This window comes from Elephantulus edwardii, unplaced genomic scaffold (assembly GCF_000299155.1).
Source record: "Elephantulus edwardii isolate Elephantulus edwardi_28Jun2011 unplaced genomic scaffold, EleEdw1.0 scaffold00001, whole genome shotgun sequence".
Lineage (NCBI taxonomy): Eukaryota > Metazoa > Chordata > Mammalia > Macroscelidea > Macroscelididae > Elephantulus > Elephantulus edwardii.
The window spans coordinates 16,599,877-16,614,717 of NW_006399751.1; the positions used below are offsets into that span (position 1 = coordinate 16,599,877).

Here is a 14,841-nt window from a genome sequence, read left to right on the forward strand (position 1 = left end):
TGTTGTGTCATCTGCATAACACAGGTTGTTGATGACTTTTCCATCAATCCTGATGGCACATTCCTCCTCACACAATACTAGCTATTGTAACACACACACACACACACACAGGAACAGTCCTTGAAGAAGGATGTCATGCTTGGAAGGGTGGAGGGACAGTGTAGGAAGACGTTGCATGAAATGGAATTAGTAATCAGCTCAATGGCATGTAGCAACATCAATAGATAAAAGTCCAAGATCTGGAGCTCTGGTGGCCTAGTGGTAAGGAGCTGCACCTACAATCCCAGAGGCGCACAGTTTGAATTCACCAGATGCTCTGCTGGGGACGGAGGGACAGTCTCCTTCTGTACCAGTCAGATCTGATTTGACGGTAAACTTACACAAAAATAATAAAATTTTTAAAAAGTCCAAGATCTCTGCACCTTGTCAGCACCCTTATACAAACTGTGTTTCCTTGAGTTGGGGGATTACATTGACCTTTGGCTATTTCATTTCAGAGTTTTGAAAGTAGAAAGCTTGTTAGAGCCATACATAGTTCTTTCAAACTCTAGCATGGAAAACACCAGTCTTTATGGATTCACTTGGACAATGGAAAGATGACTTTGGATCTCCACTTTACATGGCTGTTCTCTACAATGAGGGAGCTCCATTAATAAAAGATGTTGAGCTGTCTTAAATAAGACAACAGTACAGTATAGATATCTGCAGACTATCTGTAGGCCCTCACATTAGAGGACCAGCATTTGGAAGCATGGTTTTAGATCATTTGTATTCAATGCATCAAATAAATGATCTTGAGTTGTTGTTGCTATGTGCCATCAAGTCACTTGTGACTCATAGCGACCCTATGTACAACAGCCCTAAACCCTGTTTTGCCCTGTGCCAATCTTATTGTCTCCAACACACCCACCGCCAAAACCCCAGTCACTCTATCAATCCATCTCATCAGGGGTCTTCCTCTCTATCTCTGTCCCTACACCCTTCCAAGCATGACATCCCTCTGCAAGAACTGGTCCCTCCTTGCAACATGTCCAAAGCATGTCAGATAAAGCTTCTGCTTCAACCATTGTCCAAGCAAATCCATAAAATTGTACGTATTTGCAATTTTTTAAATGAGTGAAGACAACCTTCTGGGTTTATTGAAATCTTTAAAGTTTCATATATTAGGGATTATGTACAAAAGCCACACAAAAAGCAGTGTGCTAATTGTTCTTTTTAGTAAATTCCTTTGGCTTTCTTTGTGTTGTCATTTATATGATCTCTTTTTTACTGATATTTCCTTGCTGTAAGTATTTCTAGAGAGGTTTGATTATCTTGTTGTTGTTGTTTTGTGCTTTGGAATTGCCTGTGACGCATAGTGACCTAACAACAGCCCTAAAACCTATTCTATCCTGTGCATATCTTACTGTCTCTGACACACCTACCTCCCTTATCCCAGTTATTGAATCAATCCATCTCATCAAGGGTCTTCCTCTCCTGTACTGTCCCGCTACCTTTCCAAGCTTGACATCCCTTTCCAAGGACTAGTCCCTCCTTACAACATGTCCAGAATATGTCAGACGAAGTTTCAGAAACCTTACCTCCAAGGAGCAGTCTGATTTAACCCTCTCTAGCAAGTGCTTCACGTCCTCCTCAGTTTCAGCAAGCAAGGCTGTGTCATCTGTGTAACACAAATTGTTGATGAGTCTTTCTCCAGTCCTGATGCCACACTTCTCCTCATAGAGTCCATCCTCCTGGATAATCTGCTTTGTATGTAGATTGAAAACGTATGGAGAAAAGACACATCTCTGTACACAAACCCTTCCCATTTTTTAACCATACAGTGTTTCCTTGTTCTGTTTTGACAACTGCCTCCTAGTGCAAGTATAGGTTTTGTATAAGCACAGTCAAGTGTTCTCGGATTTCATTCTTCTCAGAATTAGCCACAGTTTGCTGTGGTTCACATAGTCAAATACCTTTGCATAGTCAATGAAACACAGGTAGACATTCCTCTGGGACTCCCTGCTTTTAACCGAGATCCATCTAACATTAGCTATAATATCCCAGCCTATACTTCTTGCAATTCTCTGTTGGTGTGCTGTTCCAGTTATTTTTGGATAATCTTCAGAAGAATCTTGCTTGCTTGTGATATTAATGGTACTGTTCTGTAATTTCCAAACTCTGTTGGATCACCTTTCTTTGGAATGGAAACAAATGTAGATCTCTTCAAGTCAGTTGGCCAAGTGGTTGTCCTCCAGATTTCTTGACACAACTTAGCACATCCAGGACAGCGTCTTGTTTGTTGAAATTTATCAATTGCTATACTGTCAATTCCCAGGGCTCTGGTGTGCTTTTTTTTGTTTGTTTTTATTTTTTTTTTTCAGAGCAGCTTGAACTTCTTTCTTCATCACCACAGGCTCTTATTCATACGTTGTTTCATGAAATTCTTCTATGTCCATCAATTCCTTTTGGTACAATGACTCTGTATATTCTTTCCATCTTCTTTTAATACTTCCTGGATCATTTAATATTCTGCCCAAAGCATCCTTAAGTATTGCAGCTCGAGGCATAAGCAACTGGCAGCAGCTTGAGGCATTTGGAAGCCCAGAAAGCTTGATATATAAATTATCATATCAAGGGCTGGATTTAGGAGGTAGCTGTTAAAGAGAGTAGGTGGGAGTAGGGGGGAATGCTGGTGGAGCAGGAAAATGGGTGGTCAAGACACATGTGTCAAGGGCAGGGACAACACTGAAACTATTGGTCATTTCTACAGTTGGGGAAATATCTTTCATCTGCTCTTTTCCGTCAAATACTTGTCTGTCAAATACTATTCTAAATCTGAGCTTTCAGATTAAGACAGACTAGGAAGAAGGATCAGCCATCCACTTCCAAATTAGCAGGCCTTCAAAAACCCTATGTACAATAGAACACACTTAGACTAACAGATAGGGCAACTGAAATGGAGCCCTCGAGTATGGAAATAGAAAGGAGAGGAACTGTTGTAAGCAGATGCTAGTCATTGGAACATGGAATGTGAAAACCATGAATATAGGAAAATTAGATATTGTTAAGGAAGAAATGAAACACATAAATATTGACACACTAGTTATTGGCAATATGAGATGTACTGGCATGGAACATTTTGAATCAGACAATAATATGATTGATTATCTTGGAATCCAAATACAGTTAAATTTTGTCAGAAATGTCTCATTGAAGAGCAATGATGTTAGTGTGGAGACTAAGGAGTACCTCTTCCAGGCCATAGTTATTGCAGTTGCTTTTTATGTGTCAGAGAGCTAGACAGTGATTAGGAATGATAGAAGGAGAATTTATGACTTTGAGCTGTGGTGCTGGAGAGGAATTTTGAACTGCCAGGAGAATAAACTGGTTCATCCTTGAGAGGGTAAAACCAGGCTACTCCCGAGAGGCAAGGATTCTGAGGCTTCGTCTAACACGTTGGGCATGTTGCAAGGCAGGACCAATCCTTGCAGAGGATCATTACGCTTGGAAGGGTGGAGGGATAGTGCAAGAGAGGAAGACCCTCAATGAGATTAATTGATTCAGTGACTGGGATAATGAGGGTAGGTGTGTTAGAAACAGTAAAGTTGGCACAAGATAGAGCAGGTTTCAGGGCTATTATACATAGGGTCACTATGAGTCATAAGCAACTTGGCAGTACATAACAACAACAACAGCATGTTAAACAGAGTTCTATTTTTCATAACAGGCAAATTGATCTTAGATTCATAATCATTTACTGAGTATGCTTAGTTTTATTTCTACATTATACTTTCTGCTTGATTTTTAAGATTTTGATTTTTGAAATTTCATTTATTTAGGTCTTTTATTGTGTCTTGGGAGGTTGTTCTGTAGTTTTCTTTATACAGATAATTTATGTCTCTATTTAGGTTCACTCTCAAGTATCTCAATTTGTGTTTGGCTATTGCAAGTGCTATTACTTTCTTGGTTTCCTTTGAGTTCTCTTTGTTACTGTGGAGGAATCACACTGATGTTGTTATGTGCCGTCGAGTTGCTTGCGACTCATAGCGATCCTGTGTACAACAGCCCTTAACCCTGCTCTGTCCTGTGCCAATCGCACTGCCTCTGACACACCCATCCTGATTAGCCCAATCATTGAATCAATCCACCTCATAGAGGGTCTTCCCCTCTTGCGCTATCCCTTCACCCTCCCAAGCATGATGTCCCTCTCCAAGGACCTTTCCCTCCTTACAACATGTCCAAAGTATGTCAGACAAAGCCCCAGAATCCTTGCCTCCAAGGAGCATCCCGGTTTAACCCTCTCTAGGATGAATTTGTTTGTTTTCAGGGTAGTCCAGGGTACATTCAGCACTCTTCTCCAGCACCACAGCTCAAAGACATCATTTCTCCTTCTATCCTCCTAGTCATTGTCCAACTCTCTGATGCATAACAAGTGATTGCAAAGACCATAGCCGGTATCAAACGCACCTTAGTTTCCAGAGTGACAATATTGCTCTTCAGTACCCTGGAGAGGTCCCTAACAGCAGACTTTCCCATCAAAATACATTTTTTTATTTCCTGGCTACGGTGCCAAGCAGACTAAAGTTGTTAACAATCTGATATCCTGCCACTTTACTAAATTGGTCTATTAACTCTAATGGGTTTTTTGTTGTTTTTATTTGTTTGTTTGTTTTGTTATTATTGCATCCTTGGAGTTTTCTGTGTACAGTATCATATTGTCTGCTTACAGTGACTGTTTAACCATCTCTTTGCTGATCTAGATTCCTTTTATTTCCTTCTCTTGTATTGCCCTCGCAAGTACTTTCAATGCAATACTGAATAGAAGTGGACACAGTAGGCATCCTTGCCTGGTCCCTGTTTACAAGGAAAATGATTTTAGTATTTTTCCATTGAGAATAATATCAGTTCTTGGTTTTATATATACTGTTCACTATGTTGAGGAAATTCCCTTCTATTCCAGCTTTGCTGAGTGTCTTTATGAGGAAGGGGTGTTGGATTTTATTAAATGCCTTTTCTGCATCAATTGCTAAGATCATATGATTCTTGTAATTTGCTTTGTAAATTTTTCCTATTCATGGATAGGAAGACTTAATATTGTTAAAATGACAATCCTTCCAAAAGCAACCTACATGTTCAACACGATCCTTAATTCATTTGATATCTTTGAAATTCCATATGACCCAGCTATTCCACTGCTTGGAATATACCCAGAGAAAATTAGAACTGAGATACAAATGGGCATTTGTACACCAGTGTTCATAGTAGCATTATTCACCATCGCAAGAACAGGGAAACAGTCCAAATATCCAACCACCATCGAATGGATTGAGAAATTCTTGTATATTCACACAATGGAATACTACAGCAGCATGTAGGAGAAATGATTTTGAAAATTATTACTTAACTTGGGGGGGGGGACTAGAGAGCATTCTGATAAATAAATTAACTCAATCCCATAAGGATAAATACTACATAATACTGTTATTGTAATAATAGATAACTAGTAAAACATGTATGAGAATCTAAGGGGTGCAGGAAGCAGAGGAGTAAGGATATGTGGGAGAAGAGTAATCATGGGGTCCCACAATTTGATGGGTAGAGAGAAGAGTGGGTAAAGGAAATGAGAAAGATCCAGTGTGAAAAATGTCTATGAACTTTGTAAGTAAACCCATATAAAATAAAAAAATATTTAAAAAAATTGATGTGTTGCTATGATGATTTTTTTTAATTAGGAAATTTTTTAAAACTATTTAAAATTCTACTCTTGTTTGGTGCCATGGAGTCATCTATGACTTGGCAACCCTGTGAACAATGGATCTGAACCTTTCTCCTGTACCATTCTCATCATCTCTTATTTTTATGAATCCACTGTAACAGTCACTGTGTCAGTCTGTCTCACTGAGAGTCTTCCTCTGAGCTCATCAGCAGAGAACTGCCACGTGTGCAGGCTGGGTTTAGAAGAGGCTGTGGTATTAGGAATATTATAGCTAATTTCAGATAGATCTTGGCTGAAAGCAGAGAGTACCAGAGGAATGTCTTATCAGTATTTTATTGACTATGCCTTTAGCTGTGTGGATCACAACAAAATGAAGCTGACTCTGAGAAGAATGGGAATCCCAGAACACTTGATTGTGCTTATGCGAAACCTATACTTGGACCAGGAGGCAGTCATCTGAACAGAGCAAGGAAACATTCCATGGTTCAAAATCAAGAAAGGAGTATGCCAGGGATGTATCCTATCTCCATACCTTTTCAATCTATAGATGGAACAGATCATCCTGGAGGCGGGGCTCTATGAGGAAGAATGTGGCATCAGGATTGGAAGAAGACTCATTAACAACTATGCATGTGACACAACCTTGTTTGCTGAAACAGAAGAGGACCTGAGGTATTTGCTGCAGAAGGTCAAGGGCTGTAGTAGTCAATGTAGATTGAAGCTCAACATAAAGATAGCAACATTTCTCACCACTGGGCCGATTGACAGCATCATGATAGACGATGAAGAGATTGAGATTGTTAACAGCTGCAGCTTGCATGGCTCCACAATCAACACTCTTGGTACCAGCGGCCGGGAAATCAAAAGATAAATTGCACTGGGGAAAATCTGTTGCCAGGGACCTTTCCACAGTACTGTGGAACAACGACATCAGTCTGGAGACTAAGGTGCAGTTGATCCAGTCCATGGTCTTTGCAATTACTTGCTGTGCATCAGAAAGCAGGACAATGACTAGGGATGATAGAAGGGGAATTGATGTCTTGGAGCTGTGGTGCTGGAGAAGAATATTGAATTATCCACGGAGAATAAATAGGTTGAAAGGGTGAAGCCAGATTGGCACAGGATAAAGCAGGACTCAGAGCTGTTGTCCACAGGGTTGCTATGTCCTGTTCTAGTCATTTTTGAATGATCTTCAGCAGGTCTTTGCTTGCATGTGATAGTAATGATATTGTTTGATAATGTCCCCATTCTGTTGACTCACCTTTCTTCAGATTGAGAACAAAAGGGATCTCTTCCAGTTATTTAGCTAGACAAGTGTCCTCCAAATTTCCTGGTATAGCCTGATGAGCATGTCCAGGGCTGCTGCAGTCATTTGAAATATATTAATTGGTATCCCATCTATTCGTGGAGCCTTAATTTTTTGCCAGTGCCTTCAATGCAGCATGAACTTCTTCCTTCGTTACCATTGGCTTTTAATCATACGGTACTCCCTGAAATATTTCAATCTCGGCCAATCTTTTTGACACAGTGATTCTGTGTATTCCTGTAATCTTATGATGATTCCCGGATCCTTCAAGATTTTATCCATAGCATCTCAAGTATTGCACTACAAGGCTTGAATTTGCTTTTCAGTTCTTTTATCTTGAGAAAAGCCAAATGAATACTTCTCCTTTTTATGCTCTAGTAATAGGTCTCTGCACATTCTTTCATTTTATGAAAAGAAAAATTAAAATTATGAATTTATTATTTTTAAGGAAAAATAAATATTACAAAATAATGAGAAAATATGTCTACATTTATCCTGAGCTTCCATGTTTTTACGTTTTGGTATTTTAGCTGTCATTTTTTAGTTTGGGTGGATATTTTTAGAACGTTCTGATTTTATGCAAAAAGAATTTTAAGTAAGAAACTATTTCCTGCTGGATTGTTAAAAATTAGCCTTTAATCTAATAGTCTGACCTCTCTTTGTGATATTCTCCACTTACATTGTCTCCTGTGGTTCAATGTTAAGTGCCCAGATGTTAACCTTAAAGGTTGTGACTCTACAAGAAAGAAAACTGGGAAATCTGCTCCAGTAAGAATACAGCCTAAAAATGATATGGATGAATTCTACTCTGTCACATGGGTCATCATGAGTTGAAAGCAACTCGATGGCACTCAATAACAGTAATACCTGACATGCCTACAATTTAATAACAGAAACATGTTAGTTCTTTTTTTTTAACAGTATATTCTTCCCATTTAATTTTCCCCCATTCATTCATTGTCACACATTTTCCTCCCTGCCTACACCTCCCCCCAAGTTCGCTTTTCTCTTTGAAAAGAAAAAAAAAATTCATTCATTGTTAAACACCAAGTCCACAGTCCACTTTACTATGCATTTCTTTTTCTGGAATCTTGTCTTGAAAATAATACCTAATCATATATTCCTTTTAAACAGTTCTCTCAAGCATCTGTTTCAGTGCAGTACACTATTTATCCCCTCTTTTCCTAGGTTCCCCCCAACCCCGTTGTCTGTCCCTGTTTATAACAGTGGCACTATGCAGTATTTGTCCTTTTGTGACTGAGATATTTCCCTCAGCCTAATGTCCTCAAGGATCACCCAGTTTGTATAATAGTTCATGAGTTCCTTGTTTTTCAATGCAGCATAGTATTCCTTTTTTTTTTAAAAAAAGGACATTGTCTTTGTACATAGCTTAGAATGTCAAAATCTTCTTTCAAGATTTATATTGGCTTTATGATGGCAATGCTGAGGATATAACCACATTATGAAAAGGAACTTCATAAAATATTTTGGATTTATAATCTAGAATCTCAAACAATTAAAGCTGAATTCTGAAAGCACTTAGTGCAAGTAAAGTTTAGAATATACTAAACTAACTTGTCTTTTGCTTTCCTTTACCCATCTGGACAAGTGGCAGTGCTTGCTTTGGTTTTTTTCACCAGAAGTCTAATAATAAAGGGAGAAGTATGTGATTCCAGGGCTTTTGAAGGCACTAGCAGGAGAAGAAAAGTGAAAGCAAAAGAGCCCTTTAGCAAATTCTGGTACTTCTCATCTTTAGTCCATAGTATTTAAGTACTATTTTAATTATGTTTGCTTCTTAGTGACTTTTATTTTGAACATTTGATTATATTTTTAAGCTTCCTTAAGAATTAAATGACTTGGTATACAAATGAAAAGAGAAGAAATTGTGTTTAAAATAGGAGAAGTGAAAATGATTGTCTTAATTGGTGTATTACCTGTGAGGTCTGTAACAGGTACCTTAAGCTCTGAGTATCAGTGTCTTTACATTAAAATGGAACGTGTACTCTGAATGTGACTAGCAGAGACTTTGGGTTTAGACAACTGGAGGTGCTCCACTGATATGGCAGGTGTTACTTTAATTAATCCTATCTCTTTTTACATGGTTCTGACACTCTAATTGTGAGCTTGTCAACAATGCTGCTTTTGAAATGTCAAAGCATAATTCCAAATGTAGTTTATTATTTCTTGTTATGTAGAATTTTCTTCTAAATCAGCTCAATAAGGAAATCTACAAGCCTCTCCTAATTAACTTCTCAGCACAAACTACAGCAGCTCAAACCCAGAATATTATCATGTCAAAGTTGGACAAACGAAGAAAGGGAGTTTTCGGTCCGCCTTTGGGCAAGAAAATGGTAATTTTTCTTTATTTCTGTACACTAAATAGACACTGAACCTATTTTTATATATCACTACAATCAGGACAGTGAAACCAGGATGCCAGATTATAGAGGGATTTGCAGTACTTTGTACATTTTCCTTTTTTTAACACAATTTATTATTAAAACATTTTCCTAATATTTGTGATTGTATTTCAACTTGCTGTAGACAGACATTGCAAACATTTTTCCTTAAAAATGTAAGTAGAATTTTCATCTGGAATTTATTCCTATTTTTAATTCTCTCATTCATCTCATCTCTATTTATTTTCACTTAGTGGCATCTTATGTTGCTTGTTATAAACTAAATAATATGAGAAAATTAGTTAGTTCTAAACTAAGCCTACGAAGGTTAGTGATGAGATTGTATCCCTGGCCTTAGATGACGCAAATGCCTTTGTATATGATACTAAGGGGAATTATTCCTGACAGGAAAAGAACTAGTCAGCATGATAATACTCTTCAAGATAATAATCTGTTTCTTGCCTCAATATATTTATTACACACTTAAGATAAATCACTAGCATACTTTAGTAGCATTTCTTTATATCTCCTCTTTCCATCCCAGGTTGTCTTTGTGGACGATGTCAATATGCCTGCTCGAGAGGTGTACGGGGCTCAGCCTCCCATTGAATTACTAAGACAGTGGTTAGATCACTGGAATTGGTATGACCTAAAAGATTGTTCTGTGATTAAACTAGTGGACATTCAAATCATGTGTGCTATGGGGCCTCCAGGTACGTATTGAAATTTTTTTCCAACTATTACATTAGTTTATGTTATTCATTTTAAATTTATATGTAAAGAAATATAAAGAATAGAAACAAAATTGTCATTAATTTATTACTAAGTTTTTAAAAGTGCAGTCACTTGTGAAATTTAAAGCGCTGAGAAAAGAAAGGAAAAACCAAATAAACAGTTTAAAGTTTTGAATGTAGAGTTCTCTGTGTATACACTTTGAGCTAAGTGAGTGACCACAGTTGTGCCCGAGTAGTCACACTGCAAACTAGATTGCTTTGGTTGTGGCCATTCTTCCACCAGCTCTCCTGTTCAAGACCTGTTCCTCTCTCCTTCATGGACTTTGTCCTATTTCTTTCATTCTGAGAATCTTAATTTTCTGGGGCCATCGATTTCCTTCTGTTTTCATTCTTTAATGCTGTTTTTCAAAGGTCTAGGGTCCTGTGAGTCCCAGTTAACCCTTTGGCATCTAACAACACGGTTTATGCAGGCTGTTAAGAAATGTTCGGATAAAAAATAGCCAAACTATTTACTTTTAAAGATCTTTTACATATATCTTCTATGTGGAATTTATTCAGAGAATTTAATTCAGAGAAATATCTAGGGAGTTTTATGATAAGGTATCTAAAATGGTTGATTCCATTAACTAGATAACTTTAAATATTCTCTTCCTTACTTTAAGCAGATATTATTTTCATTTTTAAAGATGCTTCTCTCAAGGAATGCCCTGGGCCATTTTCAACAACACTTCAACTTTTTTTGTTTTAAAAAAATCAAAGACTATTACTCCCTACAACCAAGAGAGGATAAAATAGATGAATGGGACCTTCTAAGAATCAAATCCCTATGCACATACAAAAACTTCTCCAACAGGGTATAAAGGAAAGCCACAGACTTGGAAAAAAAATATTTGCTAACAACTTGTCAGATAAAGGACTTCTATCTAGAATTTATAAAACACTCGAGCACAACAACAACAAGATAAAGGTAAATAACCCAATTGAAAAATGGACACAGGATATGAACAGACATTTCACCAAAGAAGATATTCAGATGGAAAACAAACACAGGAAGAAATGTTCAAAATCCCTAATCTCTAAGAGAGATGCAAATCAAAACAACTATGAGATATCATCTCACCCTAGTAAAAATAGCAAAATTCAACACACAGAAATACTGGTGAGCAGCACACACAAATACTGGTGAGGTTGTGGAGAAACTGGAACCCTTATTCACTGTTGGTGGGTGTGTAAAATGGTGCAACCACTATAGAAGACAGTATGGCGCTTTCTCAAAAAGTTGCAAATAGAAATGCCATTTGACCCAGCAATTCCAACAGTGGGAATATACCCTAAAGAAACCAGAATTGCCACCCAAGCAGATATATGTACACCCATTTTTATCATGGCTCTGTCCACAATAGCGAAGAGTTGGAAACAACCCAAGTGCCCGTCAACAAATTAATGGATAGAGAAGCTGTGATATATTAATAATGGAATATATTAACAATGGAATATTATGCAACATTGAAAAACAAAGAACTTAACAAATATTATAAAATGGGTGACTCCAGAGGACATTATGCTGAGTGAAATATCTCAGTCACAAAAAGACAAATAACTTCATAATGCCACTGTTATAAAACAGGATTGACATGGAGGTAGCAGGAAACTAAGAAAAGAGGGGGAAAATAATGTACACGACATTGAAATAGGCAAGGGAGAGAACTATATTAAAGGAATATATGATTAGGTATTATTGGCATGACAAGAGTACAACAATGAAAGAACTTTTTTTCCAAAGAAAAAAGCTAACTTGGGGGAAAGAGGGGCAGGGTGGAAAATGTGCAATAATGAATGAATGGAAATCCAAGTTCTTTATAAACTTACAATAAAATCTCAATTAAAAATAAAATCAAATAAGAAACAAAAGGGGGAAAAAAGACTATCACTCTTGGGTCTTCAGTTTTCCTTTGTTTTTCCTCTGCTACCCCACACTATTCTTTTGCCCTTTAGTGCCACATACATCCACCTTCCTTCACACTGACAGAGGAGTGGGATCAACTGGTAAAGTTTCCTCACCTGTTGGACCCATTTCCTAAGGATATCACTGTTTCTGAATGTACTCTGAAGAGTTGAAGATAGATTTTTGCTTTTGAAAGCTTTCACCATCTCTATAAACCCTTAAGCTTTGTGTTTATTTTAAGCTTTTAATACATTGACACACATAACCCTTTTAAGCTATAGATGGATAGTAACAAGTTCCATACTTTGACAGTTGTTTAGTGCTGTCAAGTCTTAGGCAACTCATAGCAACCATAGCGACCCTATGAACAAAAGACCTGAATACTTTGACAGTGCATGTGCATAGTTTCAGAAGCAGTATGGAATAATGTCTTATTCAGTAATATGAATAGAATGCAAATTTGCCTTGATTAAAACAACCTATGTATTTATGCAAAAATGTATCCTAGTGTTACTCTTACTATTCTTTATAAAGATGACTCAGTCACTTTAAAAGGTAAATGCAACTTTTCTGTATATTTTAAAGATGATATTTCTAGAGAAGCCCAAAATCAATGATCAAAACAAGACCAGGCAGCAGCTGACTGTGAAACAGACCATCAATTACTAATGTGCAAGTTCGAATAGAAGTTGAAGAAAAGAAGCCCATGAGAACCAAACTATGACTTTAAGTCTGTCTCAATTGAATTTAAAAACCATCCCAGGAGTAGATTTGATACATTATACACTAATAACCAGAGACCAGATGAGCTGTGGGATGACGTCATGGATACCACCTATAACGAAAGCAAAATGGTCATTATAGCAACAGGGGGACATGAGAGAAATCTTGACGATGGAGCAGGATAGGACACAGTTCAGATCTGTTTTAGAGTCACTATGGGTTGTAGTTGACTTGATGCCACTTAACAGCAACAATACTACTTCTGTAAAATGATATGAAAAAATTTTTAAAACCTCCTATTTGAAGCTACAGTTGGGTTATGATGTGACTTAATACCACAATTAAAACAACAACAACAAACCCAACATTCAGGGAAATAGCCATATGATCTGTGAAGACTATTGTTAGAGAATATCATTTTAGTATATGGGGACCTAGGTAATGGTGATAGTAAATAATACGGAAAATTGCCCGGGTCAGTTCAGTTCCTCAAGGTTGTATTAATATTGCATATAAAGCAATTAGCTTTATAGATTGACTGCTTTGGATGATCATAATATTTTTTGGCCTAATCTTATTTCCTTTGATAATGTAGACCTTTCCCAGGATTATGTCTAATTACTTTAATGTATTTAAATGGTTCAACTAGAAAGAGAACATCTTGTATTTGAAAGGAAAACAGGTTGAGATCAGAGTTTTCCTGAAGTTTCTTTCTCTTAACTTCTCTGTGCTTTGAATTTGACCATCTTTCAAGTTGTTGAAATGGAGGGAAATAGTGTAGGCTGGTAATATTTCTAAGAGCTATTGTTTTTAATATTTAGGTGGTGGCCGAAATCCAATAACTCCTCGATATTTGCGACATTTCAATACTATAACAATCAATGAATTTAGTGATAAATCTATGTATGCAATCTTCTCTAGAATACTAAACTGGCATTTAAAGATTTGGTAAGTAATTTATGTTTGTTTTTAAAAATTCATTAAGAAGTATTAGATCTGTTGAAACCACTTCATGGTTTCCCGTAATTCTTCTTGGGCTATCCCATGAAAACATTGCTAGACAAGGAAAAATAAGTAACATTGACTCTCTTCCCTTCCTCTCACATTCAGCTAAGGAAGCATAACACCAAGAGGTCAGAGCACCCTTTTCTTTTTCTTTATTTCTTTCCTTTTTTAGTCTAAAACTGCACATATTTATGTAAAATCTATGAAAACCAATCAAATTCTATTTTATAATATGCCCATGATGAGCTAATAATTTTTTAAAACTTTACCACTAGTACATTTCAGACTCTGGAAAAGAGATGCCGTGTTTATCCTGTTATTTATGTGACTCTCTAGTAGATCTGAGTCCCTCAGAGAGCTGTCTCTCAAGGCTTGAGAATTACAGCCTTTGAAATTCATGTGGTTGAAGGTAGCTGTTCAAGTTCATCATTGATTCCATTGACAGAAGAACAAAATGCCATCTGGTCTTCTACCATTCTTATAACCAGCGGAGAAGAACTGACCACTCTTTGTGATCCAAAGGGTGCTCATTAATTTGGGGAATAGATTATCAGAATTTTCTGCGTAGGTCATCTGAATTGGGGAAAGCCTCATTCAGGCCACTGACAGATGATAGGTGGTGCTTGTATATAAGTGACATTGACAGGGGTATAAACTCAGTTCTATCATTGTACCACCACTGACCCAATCAGAGGCTATACTCTGGGGGAGACATTGTTTCCTCACTTTACTTATTCAATACTACTCAACCAAAGCATGGAGTTAAGGGAGCCAGGCAGACTTGGACAGTGTAGGTCTCAACTCCTGGATGCTCATTCTCAAGGTATTGTCATCTTCTGACTTATCCAGTGATGCTGGAAGTGGACAGCTGGTTCTTTGTCAGGTCAAAAATGAAAAGTCAGTCTTTCTAAATGAATGTTCTTTCCTCATGTTAATTCTGCCCTAACTATGATCATTGCACTTCTTATCCGGGCTTGCTGTGTAGTTCATCCTTTCTTTTTTTTTTTCTATATCTTTTATTTTCTATAATT

The 14,841-nt window shown here is 37.2% G+C and overlaps 1 protein-coding gene across 1 annotated transcript in view; it reads left to right on the top strand.

Moving 5' to 3' along the window:
- The window catches only part of DNAH7 (dynein, axonemal, heavy chain 7), a 308,525-nt gene that overhangs the window by 163,805 nt on the left and 129,879 nt on the right, over nucleotides 1–14,841 (top strand). The window contains exons 37-39 of the mRNA XM_006878928.1: nucleotides 9,200–9,355; nucleotides 9,948–10,116; nucleotides 13,627–13,753. Coding sequence (XP_006878990.1) covers nucleotides 9,200–9,355; nucleotides 9,948–10,116; nucleotides 13,627–13,753 — 452 coding nt within the window. The remainder of the gene's footprint in view (nucleotides 1–9,199; nucleotides 9,356–9,947; nucleotides 10,117–13,626; nucleotides 13,754–14,841) is intronic.